Genomic DNA, 20,440 nt, shown 5'->3' on the forward strand with positions numbered 1-20,440 from the left:
ATTTTCGTGCTTCGTCGATGGTCCGGACTGCGCTCCACCTGCATTCTCATCCCGATCAACCCGTCGTGATCGGTGGATCATAAGAAATAATAACATATGTAACGTAAATGTAACGGTATAACGTAGTACGCTCCGGCGACGCATGGGTCAACGTCGCTGGCGTCCAGTTTTACATGCGTAGGCATTCCTATGCCTACCCAACGAGGTAACCCGTCCGTCCGTCTGCCCATCACATAAGACGATCGCTTTCAAGATAGGGCCCGCAGCATCGAGCGGATTCACCTTCGGACTGCCTCTCGCTTCTACGCGAAATAAGTGGCGAGAACACAGCGCACACGAAGCTATCAGCACTTGGCGCTCTCTGTCCCGATCGCAGATCGCTTTCAAGATAAGGCCTGCGTGGCCGCGCCATAGGCAGCCACCACCGGAGTACGGTTCATCACGGTTGATAATGGTTCGACGCAGATAGATAAGGTGCTCAGAGCGATAATGGCTTATAATGATGGGAACATCAGCGCGCCTGGCACCACCACCTGCAGTAGTTTGCTTGCATCATCAATTCACCTTGCGCCGCAGTCGGCCGCAGTTCGTGTCACCGCAGTGCTGGCGGGATTATACTGGCGGGATTAAGTTTCATAACATTGATAATGACGCTCGGTTGCATGGATATAACCAAGTGGCACAATGACTACACATACTTAGGCAACTCCCACAGGAGTTTCTGCGTGAATTTTCTTCATTTAGAATCGGCAAGGAAGCGCTCTTTCCTGACGCACGCCGGTGCCGTGACGGGGTGAGGAGGATCCGTTACGCGACAAATGACGACTGTGTGAATTGATTGCTATTCGCATTATCCGTCGGCTCTCATTGTGAAATGAGTTTTGCTTTAATCTTTTTTTTTTAAATGATTACAGATATGAAAGAGACAAGTTTAAGGGAACTCAGTTTGACGCAATTCATTTAGGCTTGATCGTGAACTAAACCCGTTATCTAGTCAAGTTTTCTAAATGAAAATAAAGTAGAGCTTTGGGAAAGTGCAGAAAGAAATATGTGTAGGAAGAAAGGCAGAAAAAAACTGAAATTGACATATGACCACGTTTATTTCGAGCTTATTCTGCGCTCTTGCACGTCAATCTATTTTCGTGACGCAAGCTTTGGTGACACCAATATTCTCTCTCACTCTATCTCTATTTGTGCTCTCTTGTGAAAGTCCATTCGTTGCGAGAAGAGTTAGTCGCTTTGTCAGTTCACTTTAATTTATTGCCTGAAACAGCGCTTGAGGAGGTGACATAGCACAGGACTTTCAATTTGCATGACACTTTCTACAAATACATGGAAGCCTAAACAACACAAAGCAAAGGCTAAACTTACTTTTAAACGCCAAGCTACGCCTGTCCTTCCTGCAATGTGCTCACTCCCACTTTCTTGGCGCTATTTGGGCTACGTGCAAGCCGCTTCTCTCTCAAATTGAGGTTCGTCTATAAAAGACAATTCTGGCAACCATTCTTGTCATCACGTGCCCATCGCTTGCCCTTTCCTGTTTGACCTTTTCCCTCTGCTTCGACTGCGTGCAGGCGTGATGAAGGCTTCGCTGGTTCCTCTGTGCTTCGTGCTTCCGAGCCAGTACCAGCAGTTCGTCAACGTGGCCGACGCCCTGGGTTACTCGGCCCACTGGCTGCTCACCCCGCTCGCCCCCGGAGCCAAGGAGAGCACCCCCGAGGCGCTGGACATTTTCACTCCACTGGGAAGAGCTCGTATCCAGCAGTGAGTGTAAACCTCCAACCCGTCCTTTTGCTTATGCGTAGCGTCCAACTCGTAAACATACACCATGCGTGGTGTTAGCGTGTGTATAGCTCTGCGTTTATCGGTGTTAATCTCCTCGCTTCCAGACACGCTGCATGACGATTACGCATCACTGATAACCCCGATGTGCATCCATCGGCAAGTTCACCACTTGCAAGAATTTGATGACTGGATCACGATCCCAGTTAGATGGCATAAATTTGGCGTGACATTAATAGCCTGTGCATGTCTGCTACGTTTCAGGGCCAAAGATGTATTAGAAGGACTCGAAAGAAGAAGAATATTTGAGTTGTATAAGTTAAGGACCTTCTAACGATACGAAAATAAAAACAGAGAAATGTCCCTAATTCTGCAAGAGGAATTTTCCCAAGTCAAAGAAGATGCAAAAATGAAAGACGGGTGGCGGCGCCACCGTGAAGTTTTCGCACTAGCTTGCCGTGAGGTCATGGGTTTTCATGGTGTCTACTCGGGCGTGGGTAATCTCTCTCGCTCTCTATTTTTCTTAAATTCTTGGAAATGTACTGCATTGCATTCGAAAAGAGCCAACGAATGACGTTACAAGGTTTTGAAAGCTTTGAAAGCTTTTACCGCGTCCCAACCGCCCAAATGCGAGAAAACACTTTGACGCTCGCGAGATCAATCTGAGGAAGCGGCGTTGAGGTCTTGGAGCGAACTAAAGAAAAAAAAAAGACAAATGAATGTATGCTTGACCTTGATTTAATTTTATAGCAAACAAGATATTAACGCGAAATTGGCCAAACTAGTTTCCAACGAGTATTTTATCAGTATGAACACATTTAGTGTTTCTTTTTGTAATTCCCTTTAATAATAAAGTAGCCTGCTTTGAAGGCAGCTTTCTGCATGAAATTTTCGAAAATAATTTTGTAAAAACAGGAATCATGCATACGTGTGACAAGTGACGGAGGTGTTGATGCAAAGCGGATCAAGAATGACAGTTAGGGACAGTTCACCTTGAATTCAGAATAGATGTCCTGTGCGTTTTTTTTTTTTTAGTTTCCTTAGCCAAATAAGTGCATTACATCGCGTGTTAGCTATCGTTTGTTAGCCAGCGTTAGCTATCTATTCAAACGTTAGAAATAAAGGGTTGTAAACATGCGCTAGAAAATTCGCGTGTATGTTTTCCTTTCTTTTCTGTCTTCTTTTTTTCTGTTTGTTTCTGAGGTTCCTGATATCTTTCTCACGAGCTGACTGGTCTAACATATTTTTGTTTTATTCACTATGAACGGCTGTTTAATTTGAGGCAATCCAAAATGTCGTCGACATGCAATGCTGTTTTTAATAGCGACAAACCTTAAATTGTAAAACACGACGCACGAGCCTGTAGTTCCCGTTAAGCGCCGTGTCTTAAAATTTCTGTATAGTGTGTATACAAAATGAATGGTATTTAACCGAGAGAGGTTCTGGCAATCGATAATCCTGAATGCATTTTTTTTACTACTACTTAAGCTAGTTAAGAATGTAAAAAAAATAGGCATATTTTTCTTTATCGGTGCAGTGTGGCGATTTGCCTTTTTATGAATCTTCTCTTCGAACATTGAAATAACTTTTAGAAAACACTCGTTGAAAGTGACTCGTAACAGAGTCCAAGAGAATCGAAGCGTTGTTTACATTTCGTTTCTTAAAGAAAAACTTTCCGATTGCTCCTCTTTCTTCTTCATTTATTAATGCTTGCCTTACCTAGACCCCCCCGAAAAAGGCCCAAATTTCTCCCGTAGCAGCGCTCTTTCGCAAGCACTCTCGTCAGAGCTGGAGTCACCGTCCGCGTGCATGCATCGGGCTCTTGCCTCGCGCGTAAAAGCGCTATAGCGCGAAGCAGTATTTCGCACTTTCCATTATGCAAGTGTCAACGGATACGCCGCACCTCTAAAGCAAAGTAACAACTCAGTCGGCGTGTAGCCGTCCACACGCTACACACAGTGTAGCGTGACCCGTGAAGGGACGAGTCAGGATCGTAAAACGCCGCGCGTAAAAGAAAGACCGCCAGCGCTGCACTCTGCCGGCGTATGCGCGAAATCTTTTTTTCTTTCTGATGTTCGTTCTCTCGTTTATTGGATTTCTAGGACTCATTGGGGACCTCGGGAAACGCATCAACAACAACGCGTTTTATTGTTATACAAGCGCAAGGGCGTCTCGAACTTTTACACGTCATCACACGTGTTACGATCACGTTATGTGCTTACATTAATCGCACGTGTTAAACGTGGCAAAGTTTACGAATCCACTGCTTTGGTTCACAGCCGCGGTGGCCGCATTTCGACGGAGGCGAAATGCAAGAGCGTTCGTGTACCGTGCATTTGCGGCACGTTAAGCAAGCCTGAGGGGTCGAAATTATTCCGGAGTCCTCCAGTACAGCATGGCTCGCAGCCCCGATGTCGGTTGGGGACGTTGAAGCTCGAATCAATCAATCAAGGACTGACTACAAGGAAAATCTTTTCTTAAATGCAGGGAAAATGTTTGTTCCCGCGCCGACGTAGTGCGCAAAAAGATGTACAGTACGTGTGTGCTATTTTGTAAGCAATAAGTTTTCGAACGGTGATGTTATGTGGCCAAGTATTCGTAAATTTAGCGCCGCACAGGAGAATGGAAAATAGCACACTGTTGGTACCGGTGCGGAATGCTGATGTTGATATTAAAAAAAAAAAGAAAGAAAAGGAAAAAGGAATGAAATTATATAATTTTACGTGCTAAAACCGCTATATGATTACGAGGCACGTCGTAATGGGGGACTCAGGAAATTTGGAACATCCAGGGGTTCTTTCACGTGCACCTAAACCTAAGTACACGGGTGTTTTTGCAATTCGCCCCAGCGAAATGCGGCCGCCAAGGCCGGGCTTCGATCCCGCGAAACGCTGATCTCGATGAACACGCTGATTTCTTGACTTGCTATTTAAGCGCACCTGAATAGCGTTCTGTAAAAGCTTGTAAACCAATATTCAGACACGCGAATAATCAACGTTATGACAGGTTGCATGTTTCGAGGTCTACCAGTGAACTGCATAGAGTATTTTTTCGGGCGAAGCAATTAGGCGCAATGCCGCATTTCGTGCAACTTTTTGGCGAGTCTATGGATTGCTGAAGCTTTGGGAGAATGGTGGTTATTAGATTAATTGCAAGAAAGAGAACCTACTGGGAAGCAGTTTGCAAATATATATACGCATATATTGATGCAAGAATGGGGGAAGCTATGTCACCATACGCTGGCGACACCTACTCCGTTCCACTTATATCTTCAACAATATAATATCGAAACTTGGACGAAGTATAGAAGTTATAGCGCTAATAAAGACCGCAATAAAGAAAAAGAAAGAAATACTCCAACACAAGTGCATAGGCTGCTCTCGAAAAAATTGCACTTTAAAGAAAGGCCGCGTATGTCGGAGGTACACAAGTAATCACGCACATTCAAGATCACGCCGACAGTCGTATGTGCGCGTGTGAATCGCAACCGCACAAATATTATTATTTCTATTCCCGCGCATGCTGTGCCCCTCGATGCTACAACACCTGCGAAATAATTTATGCCCTTAAATGTGAGGAAAAATTGTAAGTCGGTCTGTGACGCACGCCCTTAGGAGGAGGATGAAAATGAAGGAAGGAAAGGTATGGGAAGGTCAACCAGACGCGCGTCCGGTTTGGGACCCTACACAGACGATGAGGGGTTTAAGGGAAGAAAAGAAAGGAGAGGGAGGGAAGAAGATACTGCCGGTGTGAGTGCGTGCGGATGTCCATAACTCCACGCCTATAATCGCTCACTGAGGCCAGTCGCTTTCATGAAACGTAGCAGTGCCCACGTCACTTTGTAAGCTTGCGAGACCCTCCCCCCCCCCCCCCCCCCAGAAAGGAAAGGATCTAAGGGTGGTAGTTGTACACATACTTACATCCTCATTTAGTTTCGAAAGTGTAAATCATCATCGTCATAATAGTAACAATAATAATTAATTTTTTTCTCTTCACGCCTTGCCTTTTCCTTCGTACATAGTCACATCACATATGGCATTACATCGTGCGGAAATACATATAACTGTCATCTTAATTTTCTTCTTCTTCTTCTCCTTCTTCTTCTTCTTCTTCTTCTTATTATTATTATTATTAGTATTATTATTGCAGTGAGTATCCGGTACGCGGTTGACTCCGCGTTTAGGGGTGTTTCCTTGTAAACGCGCACTCCGTCCTGCTCTCCCCCCCCCCCCCCCCCCCCCTCCTGTCGACGCAGAGCTTCGACGCGGCGCGCGGTGGTCCAGCAGGCCCTCTCGGCCCCCTTGCTGGTGCACGGGCAGCCGGTGAGCCTGCGTGTGTTCGTGCTCGTCACGTCGCTCTCTCCCCTGCGCGCCTACGTGCACACCGAGGGAATGGTGCGCCTGAGGAGCTACCGCGCAGGTCCCACCTCGGCGAAGGTGAGTTCACTGCGTGCTCGTCCAAAAAGCAAATAATAATAATCATAATAATAATAATAAAATAAAGAAAGCTGGGGCTTGTTGGATTTCGGTTCGCCCGAAACATTGAGCTATGGTTGAAGGAAGGCAACGAAAGCGGCAGAAGTACGACCTGGTTTTTCGACGTGCTGCTGAAGTAGCCTATCAGAAACACATCGTTACTGTTCGCGACCCGCAAACCTTCAGAACATCGCTAATTAGGGTATTTTTTGTAGCTATATTAAAGTAATTCCACTGCGCGCTAAGGACTCCCTAAAGGTCGTTGTACTAGGTGCCTGCCGTGTTCTCTTGTTCTTTTTTTTTGCATATGAGCATGTCTGGCGCCTTCAATTACGCATGTCGTGTAATAATCGGACACCAAATAATGTGTTACCTACTACAAAAAAAAAAAAGTGCGATCATTTGTTTCTGTTGTGCAAACTCTTCTACCAGTTAGATTTGTACTTCTTATTTTCGTCACTCTAAGTACCGCAAAAACCGGAAAATAGCTTAGACCATAATATAAGTCGACTCCACAAACTACAATTCTAAAAAAAAGATGAAAAAATAAAACGAAAAGAAAAAAACAGCGATATAAAGCGGGAAAAAAAGACCGGTATATAAGACGGGAAAGGGGGGAGGGGGACTGCGTGTATTCTTCTTTCTTTTTTTGAAATGTTCGATCTACAATTCAGTTTTCACGTTACCGTGCGATCACCTTATTCCCTGTTTTTCCGTTGTATTTCTTATTAGTGTTCCAAAACAAACTCCAAATATTACTGTAACCACCTCGCGCAGTGTTCCAAATTGGAACCTGCGATGTGTATGGATGAACCAATCAATAAATAAGGACTAGTGTGGGCGCAGGAATTAACGAGGCCACTGCTAAATCTACTTCAAGTCTACAGGTCTCTGCGTCCGTCTATAGACTCGAAGCGCTTCTTCACGTATGACGCAGAACTGATGCTCTCTCTCTCTTCCCTTCTTTCTCTCTTTATCCCCTCTCCCTCCATGCAGGGTAGCAAAACGGACGTGCGTCAGCTTAGCCTCCCTGCCTTTCCTGTGTTTCTCTTTCTGTCTCTCTCTCTCTCTCTCTATCTCTGTCTGTCTGTAGTTCGATCTTCTTTTTTCTATTTAACTATGAAAGCAAAAATGTGACTATGCGTACAGGGTCGTTTGTCAAAATTTTGAAACTGCAGTGGAGTACATGTTTAATTTATGCCCCTCAGCGGTACTTACGAATGGATGCCGACGTATTCGCCAAATGTGCGTGCATAGATCACGTGACATATCAAGTTCCCTTTGTCACGTTACTGCCCCTGGTGTCACATCAGCCTGTCAAATGCAGCTTTGATGCTTAGAAGGTATGTCTAAGACCACAGCATGGATAAAGGTGGAAAGTAATGGCCGCGTTTTCGTTAGACTTTCATAATCCATAAGGGTTCTGCTTGGCGTTTTCTTGCGTCAGTTTCTTTATGTCTCAATAGCTTTCAGAAATGTGCTAATGGTTCGAAACGATAGCAGTACAAGAACTGTAGTCAACTTCGTGTCAAAGAGAATTCATGGTGATCTCCCTCTAACAAAAGAAATGGTCGTAAACATAATAATGATTTTCGGGCAATTTCACAGCGCGGTGCTCTGCGACATCGAGTTTCTCTTAAACTTCGAACCATGTTATTTAAAAGCAATGTCAACGAAAACTATTAGGGCCATTTTTTTTGCTATAATGCAACAGTTTTTATACTTAACAAAAACAACCAGCTGGTTCTGTAGCCAACCCTGCCTTCTAGTGTAACAAAAAAATAAAGAAACAATGAATGGATGAATTAGGACAGATAACTCAAGGCTTCAAGTTTGAAGTAACACTATCCAACTTCGTCGATTTCAGGTCTTCCTTTGTTTATCTTCTTATTTTAATCTCGCTTACTACAGTTGCCTCTTTCTTTTGAGCAAATCGAACGTTCTCACGGGGCTGATCGTTAAGTTCTCTTGGATCTGCTACTTCAATTTTCGCCATTCTGGAACGATACCTTAAAGCGGTGGTGTGTTACAGTGATGGCGAAATATCAGAAATGAAAGCTTCTGTATTTTGTTTTCAGAGAGCTTCGAACTATAATCGCTGGAACAGGTTTCTGTGATCCAAGGAGAGCACGCCAAATCAACTAAATGCTAAGGCCTAGGTTAGACCTGCCTCAGAAAATGAAGGAAAACTTGAAAAAAAAAGAAAGGAACTTAAACAATACCCCATATTTTGTGCTGCAAGTGGAGAAGACGAGAGCCGATCCGATTGGCCAGGTGACGGTTGCCGAAATGCCCACTTGCTGGACGTGTGTTAGGCATCAAGCCAGGAATCGTAGCTGTAACAAGACCGCTCGGTGCGACGACATCGCGCCGAGGAACAAGACCACACCAACCAGTAAAGTTTGCAGTATGCCGGCAGCGCTGTGCCTGGGAGCACACGCTCGAAATAAACGAACGCTGAAAGTACTCTGACGCGGGCAAAAAGTGTGAGGAAAAAAATGAAGAACTAAGAAAACACAGAGACAGCCACAACGAGAAAATTTGAGATGTTTAAAAAAAAGAAATAGGTTCAAGGGAATCTTAATTAACAACTTAGTTTACAGCACGAAAATAAGATAAACGATAACAGTAGTAAAGCCCGAACCCTGTCACGAAGTGCAGACACCCGTATGCCCTTCGCGAAGCGCATCAACTAGGGCTTCTTTCTTCATTTCTCTTTAGCTTTTGTTAAATTTAGTTTCCTTTCCTTCCATGCGTCGATTTATAAAACGCGATAATTCTTTCATTTATTTCTCTCCGCAAACAGATGTGCAAGGTCTGCAAGATTAGAAAAAAATAAAGGAAGGAAGAAAGAAGGCAACTGCTTCAACTCTGAGAAACACAACCGTGGCATGGAGGCTCGGACGCCAATAGCAATGTATGTCACGCCTCTTTAAGCGGCGGCCAAGGCGCCTACACAGCCCAGCGCAGCAGAAACACCAAGCAAACGCTCCCGCTCTTCCTCCGTACACGTTCTTGCACTCTACTCGCGTGTCTTGCCTTACTGCACGTTAGTTTTATTTCTTTTTCTTTGTGTGCGCAAGAGGTTGACAGTGCAACGGCGCCTCGACGCTGGATAGACGCTCCGCCGCCACCAAGCGCCGTCATTTTGTTTATATATCCAGGTCTCAAATTTCTTCCCAGCCTTGTTTTTTTGTACTTCCTCCAAATTCTGTGCGTTAAAAATTGGAGAGACGACCGCTCAGCGCTCTAAGCGGACGTGCGAAGGGTACTGGGATGCGCTCTAAGAACGGGGACGGTAAGGAGATAGGGGAGAAATCGCGATGTGAGGGAAAAACGTGCCAGAAGCCTACGTTCCGTCTCGTCTATTCCGTGCAGTGTATCCAAGTCTATGGGTGTCGCGTAAGTTAACCAGACGAAAGGGTCCTCCAATATCGTCCGCCTATAATCACCCTCCGCGATGACGCCGTTCGAATGGCGGAAGCTTGTCGGAAGGTTTAGCACCGCACAATGGGCGAGTCCTCCTACCTTCTCGAAAAGCACAATCGGCCCTCTTTACTTATTGGCAGAGACGAGCCTTAGCCTTCGGTGCACTGAATGACGCTGGGGAAACCAAGTGTACCGGATAAAGACCTCTGCACGCTTTTAGAACAAAAATTAAAAAACAAAAAGTTGGGACAGTTTATAAAAGGGGCACGCATGCCAGACGACGATGATTTGGGCCGAAAGGCGACGTAGGCGAGAGTTGCGACGCGGCGAAGCTCACTGAGAAGCGTTTCGGGAAGGAAATGGGCTGGGACAAAAAGAAATAAAACAAAAACAAATGCGGGGGGCTAGGGAAAAGCTGCTCGGGACGTGCGAAGAAGGCACGGGGCGAAGGCAAAAAGACCGCCCCCTTTCGGTGCAGCGCCCAAACTGGCTGGGCAGACGCTGGGAAGGAGACGCCGGAAAGTGGCCCGCATTCGGCCTCAACGCGATTTCCTGACTTGACAGCGCAAATAAGTTCGAGCAATCGGTTCTGCTTGCTGTTTCGGGCTGCGCTTTACTCTTATTCTTGCATTTACTGTTCCCAACTTCTCGCTGCACGCCTTGTTCCCGCGAGTGTCGTTTCTGCTTTGCGCGTACCACCCCTGTTCGGGGCCTACCGTCGCGTCTTGTTCTCTTCGCCGGCTTCCTTTAAGTTTTCATCTGTGCATACTTTGCTTTTTTTGTATAGCTGGTTTATCTCCTACGTTCGCCGAGGGCTTTGTTGCGCCGTGAGCGAGGCTTGCAATGCGCGCTTCCCGAATTAGCCTCCCTAGCACGCCTCTCCACTCTTTCTTTCTTTGCGTTTTCTTGGCATCCCATACAAGCTGTGAAGACGCAATCCTATTTCCTCCGCCGACAACGATGAAAGTGGGGGGAAGTTGCTTCCCCCTTTTCCCTTGGCATTGCAGCACGCTGTCTGTGCCACGCGCTGTTTCTCTGGTGGGCTTTTCTTCGTTGTTCTCTTTCTCCCCATCTCGTACGCAAAAGCTGAAGGTATGCTGGCTGAGGTGTTGCAGTGCGTCTACCATTCACTGAAGAAAGAAAAAAAAAATCTGGTAACCAGCTCTGCCACCTTCTTACCTTCTTGGCTTACTATACTGCGTAGTGTTAACCGAAGAGACGAGAGTGTGGCGGAATTTATTTCTCAATACTGTTTCCGAGACGTTCGTAAACAGAAGACCATCCGTTATGCGTAGGTGAAGGGAAGACTATATGCGATATACAACAGAAACAAAAAAATAGAAAAGCACCACGCTAAGCAAGCGAGCAAACGAGCAAGCGAGTTGGCCAGACAATGGGCTCGCGGCGAACGATCCTGTTATTCTTGGATGAAGATGGAAATACGTATTCGATGCACGAGGAAGGGAAAAAGAAAGCCTCTATCATCCTGCGCACCGACGTTGAATCTTTCAGGAGGGGCTTCGACTTCCATCTGTAGGTCAGTACACAGGCCTCGCCTTATATTCGATACCTCGTCTGCCATGCAAAGGCGCAGCTCGGCGAAGCGGAGCGGTTGTTCCTAAAGCACATTTTTTTTTCCAAGAAGGTAGTAGATCTTGGAGCTTCCTTAATATAAGAACTCAAGCACGGTTGTTGCTTCAAGTCGTAGCACTCACGTGTATCTTATTATGAAAAAGGCAATTCTTACGATCGGTGTTCAATCTTCAGATACCCAATAAATGGCAAACCAATGTCGAAGGCTATGCTTTTGCTGTATACTGCGAGTGGCGAACGGGACCGACTACATCATGGATGGATGGATGGATGTTATGAGCGTCCCCTTTGGAACGGGGTGGTGGGTTGCGCCACCAAGCTCTTGCTAATATACTGCCTAATGTCCTACCTAGATTAAAGAAGAAATAGAGATAAAAACCAATATGAACTCCCACAATCAAATTTTCTGACCACCTATTGCGAACTATGCTTTTGTACGTCTCTGTTTTCTGTCGTTTCCCTACTTCCACCAATCTTCCAATCGCCTCTTACTAATCTCTACTGTCGGAATGTTTACTTTTCCCCTGCTCTCGCTGAACCCAAGGGCTTCAAGGAGGCCAGTGGTGCCTAAATCGACCGCTGGGTAGACGTCTTCACATTCTAATAAAACATGCTCGGTTGTTTCCCTAGCTTTACCGCAGCAAGCACATGCTTCTTCTTCCTTTTTATATCTCGTTTTATACGTGCGTGTTCTAAGGCATCCCGATCTCGCTTCGAAAAGTAATGAGCTTCCCTATGAGTTATCATAAATGGTTTCTTTCCTGGTTTCGTTTTTTCCTCTTAAGTAGTTACTCATGGCAGCTTTCGTTTCCATTGCCGCCACCCATGAGATTATTTCAGGCTCTCTGACTTTCCGCTTTACTTTCTTTGTTGCTGTGTTGCCCAACCTACAGGCCCCATACTTGCGGGTAAGCTTCCTAGTTCTTTTCCTCCAATGTGAATCAATGTGTTTCCTGTACAGATACCTGAATACTCTCCCAGCCCATTTACTCTCTTCCACATTCCTCAGCCGTTCTTCATACTCAATTTTACTGCGAGCTTCCCTCACTTCAAAACTAGTCCAGCCCATATCACCCTGCACAGCTTCATTTGTAGTCTTCCCGTGAGCGCCCAATGCGAGGACACTGCATGGGAACCGTGTTTTGAGCGCCTCCTGGTGTTCTGTTGCTTTTACGGTGTTCTGCTGCTGCGAGCCCAATGTCGCGGGTTTGATTTCTGGTCCTGAAGCAACATTTCGATGGGGGCCAAACGCAACAGCGTTCTCGTGCCGGTTAAACAGCCACAGGTGCACGAGCAATGTTCGTGGTAAAATTTATTTGTTGCCTTGTGCGCTATGCCGCATCTTCTTCATCCATAACCCTGTTTTTGTAACGATGATTTTTACAAATCTTTGCGGTTCCCGTGTCTAGGTGTCTAACTCTCTTGCAGTGATGCCCCCCCCCCCCCCTTTATTCAATGCTCCGCATGGGACCTGTAAGGTATATTGAAAGAAAGAAATAGAAATACTCCGGAGTACTCCACCGCGGCGTCTCTCATAACTGCAGAGTTGCTTTGTGACGTCAAACCGACACCACACTATGAAGGCGGCCCTCGTGGCTGTTTTGTATGTTTGTTTGTTTTTGTAGTCACAGGTACTGCGACAACTGTTTTCGGAAGTTAACTATCGCACTAGGACAGCGCCGAATATATGGTAAAAGAACTTGGGAGCACCTGTCCCAAATCTGGTGTACTGGCAACGAAATAGTTTTGGGCGACGAGACAGTAGAATAGATCCTGCCCACAGTTACCCAGCGGTGCTATCAGAATACCAAATGACGGGTCCAAGTTTTATACGGAAGCCGTTCCGCCGGAAAGCTTACAACACCGGCACCAGCATCTCTTGTAAGAAACGGTCTCCTTACCTTGCATTGGTATGCAAAGTCGCACTTCCTGCATAGCGTTAAAGAAATTCACGGCAAGCAGGGGTTGCAGTAACACCAAAGCAGCGCGCACTGGCACCCGAGTGCTGTCGCAGCCAAGTAACTGCATTTCTGAACAGCCTACTTACATGCACTGGCTGTATAGTTCATTCTAAGATGTAAGATCAGAGTTTCTTTCGTTCCCTCTGCCTCTCCGTCGGCCATCGTCTGATATTTTCTTTTCTTTTTTTTTTTTGAAGCCACAAAGCCTCCCTGATTCGCGACTTGGCAAGTGCATCGGAAATCAGGAACCACTCTCCACTCTCGAAAGATGCCCTCCCTTTCGACGCAGCCGGCTGGACTCCTTCTCGCTCTGCTGCCCTCGTTCATCCATTCTGGCTTGACATGCTGTGCCTCGCTGCTTTCCTATACTGAGTGTTGGTGCGACGTTCAATCTTGCGATCAACATATTCATTCGGGGGTGTTAATAGCTCGCAAACGACTTTTCCCGGCCGGTTAAACTGACGGCCGGAAGTCGAGAGTGGAGCGACCGTCGCATGCCCCTGCTGTGGCCAGTGCTTACAGGCCTTACGGTCTTTGCCGAATATCGGGTGCTCAAACATTAAGTGGAGTGGCAGTATATTCGACGATGTAATAACCTTTCATGAGTGTCGGGGTGCGATACTCTGGTTTTCGCAGGTAACCGACGGAAAGAGCTAAAAAGAAGAGGGGAGGGGGGTGGAAAGGGAAACCAAGCTTAGCGGTCCAGATGCCCATATTTCGGAACCTTAAAGAAAGGAAGTACCTCACATCGGACGTTTCTTTAACGCAGCGATTTGTAAATACACGCTGAGAAATTGTTACTATTCGCACGAACAAGATTTGTGTCATTTGCGATTTATTCCTCCCATTCAACTTCTATTGATTTCATCGCTTCGTAGACTCAGAGTCCATGCTGGACGGTAAGGCATATTTTATTTTTCTCAGTGTACGTGGAAAACATCTCACAACAGTGACTGCTGATAAAATCACTCGTGATACACGAAAGAATGATCAAGAATAAAAACCACCGCCTGTGCTGCAGGACGGCCAGATAATAAGTGTCGGTACAGAAGAGAAAGGCGAAATCCTGGAGCAGAAAATAACCAAACGCAGTTTCTCGTATTGAACGAAATGCTGTTTTTTTTCCTTCTGCGTGCGAGTTCGCGCCGCTTCTTTTCCTTAACCAGGTGATGCGTTGAGCACTAGGTGAATTGTAACACTTGGCGTAACTGTCAAAGTCTAGTCGAAGAGCGACAGCTCGCGCTCCGGTCAAATCTCCTTCGCTTCTTAGAGAAGCACCCTAAAAAAATGTATCTTAGCACAGCGCTACATGACAAGTAATGAGCAACATTTCGATACGTGTTACATTATGTCATTACATGACAAATGTCGCCTCAGATGTTTAAACAAATATCACGCTCGTATCGCACTCTAGCGCTCCAGGACGCATCATCTATCCTGTAGTCAACGTTACTAAGACCTGGATAATGTGGCATTACGCAGGAGAGTAAGGCATAGTACGGGATGACGTGGGGCCAGCTTAAACTTCGCTACCGTGAGTTTGCCTCGCATGCCGTGGCATGGATCACATCTTGTCACACAACGACGCGCGCCATACAAATTTTGCAACACGAAAGCGCAATGTGTTTTTTTTTTTTTTTTTTTTTTTGAGCATTCGTGGGCGATCTCGGCTCATGTTCGCTCAGGTGTGCGCGGCGATGCGTGATCGTTTAGCGGTAACACGCTTGTGTCATTCCCGCATCCGCGCTCCCATTTGAAGCCGAGACACCAACCACAAATACAGAGTGAGAAGGCAAATAGCCTACTTCCTAACAACGAATGCAAAACCGAAAAAAAAAGTAAGAGAAATGCCGTTTCGCTGGGCTGAATACACGTCGGTGCCCGACGAATCCCACGCCGAGTTTCGGCAGCGCATCTTTCCCGGCTACTTTATAACAACGGACAAAGCGCCGCTCCGTGGAGAAACGGTGCACCGAGCGGCTCGCTCATTTCCGTCGCCGCGGCGTTCGGCCACACGTATAACCGCCTCCGAGCCCAGTTTCTCGAACTCACCAGCGAAACCATCGCACACTTCTCTCTCCCTTAACCCTTTCTCGTGCGTCTCGCGTCGCTTCGTTGCCGCTCGGCACTGCAACTCCTCCTGTCTATTCCTCACCCAGAAAATGCGCTTGCCCTCGACCGCACTTGACTTTCATGAGGGGGAGCTGCGAAACGGCACATTTTCGGTGGCGAAGTGACCCGCAGGCGCGCCACCCGGCGCTCTTAAGACAGTCGCGCCCGCACGAAATACGGGAGAAAGGATGTGCGCTGGCCGGCTGGCCGTCTTCACAGTTCCGAGGAAAAGAAGGCCTCCCGCAGCGCTGGCGGCGGTCGCGGAAGCCTTGACGCTCGCAAAGAGGAGAAATATATACGTTTCCTGTATCTGGCGTCAGCGCTCGCAAAGTGTGCTGACGACGGCGGACAACTTATTCATGCCCCTTCCACGGCGCGGATTATGCGAAAAGCGCAGTAGCGGCCAGAAACGGCGACGACGGAACTAGTGGCTCCGGAACACCCGACCCGGGATCTCATTCTGCGGGGGGTTACGAAGAGTTGCGGAACGCCGTATATACTGCTCGTATCCAAAGCTTTATGCATTTAATTCATTTATTTATTTGTTTCATCTCTTTTGTTCTCTACGTTTAGTTCGCTTCAGGCGCGGTGATGATTTGCTTTTCTTTTTGTGTTCCCTGACACTGCTTTTTCAGTTCCGGGCATTCTGGCATTACACATTCTGGCCGTGCGAGTGGAATTTACATCAAATGGCCCGGAAGTTCGCTGCTTTCTAGGCTGGCACGAAGGCCATAAACAAATAAGTAAGAACAGAAGTGACGCTTGCATCAGGTTATTCAGCACGATTCTGTGTAAGCGAGTGTGACAAGCCCTGGGACATGGTTATTGCACGTTTTGAACGAACGCGCACTGTTCAGATGCTTCTGAAACGCATGCTGCGAAACCGTGCGCCGCCACATCCCGCGTCTAGTGGTTTGCGGACCATCACGAAGCCATCGTCCCTCTCCGTCACCAAAGACGCATTTACGACGGGTGACGACTGCTTCCGTCTACATTAAAGAACGAGAAGCGACAAAATTTACCTGGCGCATATCACTACGGCGATCTCCGCAGGTCGACCCTTGTAGCATCGGAACGTCGATCGTTATCGATAAATCAAATTGCGTGTCTTTAAGGGGGGCCTGCTGTGTCCTACGCACGTACGTGTCCTTCGCTTCGCAAGCCCCGCGCTTGTCTAACTTAGCCCCCGCTTTCTGCGTCATTCGCTCTTGCTACGCAGCCTGGCATGCGGGTGCAGCCCCTGTCTCGCTTCTGGCGATTCGTGGAGCGCAACTACGGCCGCCAGTCTCTGCAGACAGCACTGGAGAGCCTCTCCGACGTGCTGGTGCGGACGCTGCTCGTGGCCGAGGCCGTGCTCCAGTCAACCCCGGCTGCGCAGGGACTACGCAGGTCCAGGTTCGGAACCTCACTCTTTCTCTTTTCCGGTGGCGGTGGTTGCGATGCTGCTGCAGGCGCTGTTAGCCTAGCGGTCAAGTGTAGGCAATTATATTGCCCGAGGGCAGCTGTCCAAAGCACAAGGCGCGCTACCACTGGTCCGTTAGTTTATAGTCGCGCAAGAATGCGAGAAGACGCGACGATTTCATTTCACGCTATACGCGCTGTTCTTTTGTGGACACTAGGCCCTGCACGTACGCGCGAGGAAGTCCTATTCATCACTAGTTCGACAGACTATCTCTTTCTACTGCAAGCTATACGTCGCAGAGAGACGAAGACAGCAGTGACTCATAGGCACGTCTCATTGCGTTGCGCTTTGTTTCAGCTTTCTCAGACAGAAGCACTTTTCAATCTTTGCATGGAAGCAGAGGCAGTGCAAGGCGTGGCGTTACGCGACATCCGCTTGTTGGCAGCTTGCGTAGAAGGGAGAACGGGCGCGTCCAGTTGGGAACGCCCACGCTGGGGGCCATATTTCTATCCGAACAGAGCGTGTGTTTGATTTCCTCGCACTGCATAAGCAATCATCATCATCGGCCTACGCTTACGTCCACTGCAGGACGAAGGCCTCTGCCGGCGATCTCCGATTGTAAAAACACATTTTTTAGTTTGTTTTTGTTATCACATTTCCCCCTTATTTTTTGTTGTTGCTGTTGCAATACTTGGTGTTCTTGCATTGATTAATCTGAATTGCGTGTATTTTTGTATTAGTTAAATGTATTTATATCCACTCCTGCTAGGACCACCTGATAGTCTGCAGTACTCTCCAAATAAATAAAAAATAAAAAAAATGTCTACGCCCCAGGGACGGCCTCCCTCCGATCACCAAAAAAAAAAAAAAGGAAAAGAAAAGAAAAGAAGAAGAAATCTCGATGGCCATGGTTTTGCTAACTGACTGCACCGGAAGCAATTGCAGAGCTGGAAACACTTCACAGATGCCATGTTTTGGACACCACCTATGGAAGCCAGTAACGTTGCTTTATTCCGAGCTGTGCAGAGAAGCCAATAAGTCGAAACAAGTTGGTGTTCTGAATTCTCTGCTGTCGCAGTTGACCCTAATACGCGCTTTCAAAAAAATACGCACGTATACGTGAGTACTAAAGCAAATAAATACCGCAAAAAGAAACGGCGATGAGTACGTTCATCAGCGAGACCTGTATATTTAATTCATTACATGCGGTGGTCTTGCAAACCGTGTTCTCCAGTTTCGATGTATACTTTAAATTACATTTCCTGGATACGTTGCTTCGGTCAGAACCTGTCAACTCTGCCGCTCCCGGTGGCGCTAAAAAATCCACTTACTCAAACTTCTCCTGAAAAAAAAAGCACGAAAAGAAAAGAAAGAAAAAAAAATCGCGTCGTTAATTGGCGCCTCCCAATCGCTTTCTCGTCCCCATGCTGTTCGGGCTGGTCGGCTGCACTTTATTTTCATCTTCACACGACTGGAGTCTGAGCGGCCACGTGTCAAAGCTGGCACCTTTATTTTTTTTTTCTTGGTGCTTTCTTCTGCTGCTTTCTGTTTGTTTCTCATACGACCATTGTACACGCAACGTACAGCGCCGTGTGGGGCGGACAGCCTCAGTCAGAGTCACGTTTTCTGGAAGTGCGAGTGGTTCGTTATAAGAACTGGCGGAGCAAATTGGCACCAGGGAAATTCGTTTCCTCTGGGCACGTGCCTCTCCGTGACTTTTTCCCAAGTCTCTGGCTGTGTTCTCGGCGAATAGCTTTCTTTTTTTTCTCCTCTCTAGGCCTTTCTAGAACGCTTCCCGACTCTTAATTACGCCGGTATTAAGCGAGAAGGATCCCGGTTTAGCTTCGTAATAAATTACATCGAGGATTCATGATTTTATTGCGGGACATTAAATCGTCAGACGTACATTTGATTCACATTTGTCGGGCGGTATAAATTACTCGAAATGCGCAGCGTGCATGTATTGGTCTTGTCTTAAGATTGGGCTTCCAAATCTTCGATAGCGCTGTCGTTAGCACGGTCAAAGAAGCTTAAACTTAATGCGAGTATTCATTTCGACAAAAGCCTGAACATTGATCTTTTTGAAACCAGTTGTAATGGTTGTTTAAGTTTAAGGAATATTATTTCTCAAGCTCCCCAAAGCAAATTTCCCGCGAATCTTGTAGTGGCGAAGGAGGAAGTGAGTGCACGAAGGAGTTTCTTGCGTCGAAGTGCTTACATTATAGTGCGTGCGTGCGTGCGTGCGTGTGTGTGTGCGTGCGTGTGTGTGTGTGTGTGTGTGTGTGTGTGTGTGTGTGTGTGTGTGTGTGTGTGTGTGTGTGTGTGTGTGTGTGTGTGTGTGTGTGTGTGTGTGTGTGTGTGTGTGTGTGTGTGTGTGTGTGTGTGTGTGTGTGTGTGTGTGTGTGTGTGTGTGTGTGTGTGCGTGCGTGCGTGCGTGCGTGCGTGCGTGCGTGCGTGCGTGCGTGCGTGCGTGCGTGCGTGCGTGCGTGCGTGCGTGCGTGCGTGCGTGCGTGCGTGCGTGCGTGCGTGCGTGCGTGCGTGCGTGCGTGCGTGCGTGCGTGCGTGCGTGCGTGCGTGCGTGCGTGCGTGCGTGCGTGCGTGCGTGCGTGCGTGCGTGCGTGCGTGCGTGTGTGTGTGTGTGTGTGTGTGTGTGTGTGTGTGTGTGTGTGTGTGTGTGTGTGTGTGTGTGTGTGTGACTGCGTGTGTGTGACTGCGTGTGACTGCGTGTGCGTGCGACCGAAGATCAATCAAGCGAGTAAATGGCGGAGTATCAATTTGAAGCCAACCTGATTAGGATTGCTGCTACTACACGAAACACTTTCGACCACGTACGCCGGCAAGCTCTTAATCGATACACCTTACGCTGTCCCTACTGTGTGCAGGCTTCCCAAGTGCTTCCAGCTGCTTGGCGTGGACCTGACCCTGAACACGTCCTTCCAACCGGTGGTGACCGAGATGAACGGGCAGCCCAGCTTCTACCGGAGCCCCAGGGCCGAGGACGAGCCAACCAACGGCCTCAAGCAGCGAGTGCTGGCCGACGCCCTGAATCTCTTGTTCGGCGCCCGGCCCGTGGCCGACCAACTGGCCGAAGCTGTCGACGAGGTGTTCGAGAACCTCGGAATCATGGTAGGGTCACTGGCAGCAGCAAGAAGTGGTGCATAGAACCGTGTAACAACGGAAGCGTTTTTGTTAAAGGCTGTAAAAATCATGCCGAACACTTTTTCGACAATGTGTTTCCAACTGGAAAACGTATAACGTGATCATAACTTCCCACTAATAAAGCGTAACTTAGACGTATTCACCGCTGGGTTAGAAGGTAAAAAATTAGCGCATGGATTCTGATTGCCGTTCGCGCTCCTAAAAAGTGGTGTGCACACTTTGTTAGAGGCCGCATGCAAGAGCCGAGTAAGTTACCTCGTGCTGGCAGGTTTCCCTCGAGAAATTCCTGAGGTGATAGCAGTTCGCTATCTCAAGGCAGAGAAGAAACTCATACATGCTACTCGTACTTAGAGTGTGTATGCCGAGGAGCTCCAAGATAGCTCAAGTGCGAGGTGAGTGACACTGCCATAAATACATGGCGTTTCAATATGCCTAAAATTGGTCTCAGGTGACTGCAATGGGCCGGCCATTTTTGCATCCAGGAAAGCTGGCAGGTTCTTGCTCCTTAATGGTATAACTTGTCCAAA

At 47.4% G+C, this 20,440-nt stretch overlaps 2 protein-coding genes across 2 annotated transcripts in view; both read left to right on the forward strand.

Moving 5' to 3' along the window:
* LOC140219084 (uncharacterized) overlaps positions 1–1,768 on the forward strand; it is a 146,979-nt gene extending 145,211 nt beyond the window's left edge. Inside the window, exon 8 of the mRNA XM_072288965.1 lies at positions 1,575–1,768. Coding sequence (XP_072145066.1) covers positions 1,575–1,768 — 194 coding nt within the window. The remainder of the gene's footprint in view (positions 1–1,574) is intronic.
* Positions 1,769–6,085: 4,317 nt separating this feature from the next.
* The window catches only part of LOC126523026 (cadherin-like and PC-esterase domain-containing protein 1), a 63,008-nt gene continuing 48,653 nt past the window's right edge, over positions 6,086–20,440 (forward strand). Inside the window, exons 1-3 of the mRNA XM_072288834.1 lie at positions 6,086–6,218; positions 16,572–16,747; positions 19,637–19,880. Of these exons, the coding sequence (XP_072144935.1) occupies positions 6,174–6,218; positions 16,572–16,747; positions 19,637–19,880 (465 nt within the window). The 5' untranslated portion in view covers positions 6,086–6,173. The remainder of the gene's footprint in view (positions 6,219–16,571; positions 16,748–19,636; positions 19,881–20,440) is intronic.

The sequence above is a fragment of the Dermacentor andersoni genome, chromosome 6 (assembly GCF_023375885.2).
Source record: "Dermacentor andersoni chromosome 6, qqDerAnde1_hic_scaffold, whole genome shotgun sequence".
NCBI lineage: Eukaryota > Metazoa > Arthropoda > Arachnida > Ixodida > Ixodidae > Dermacentor > Dermacentor andersoni.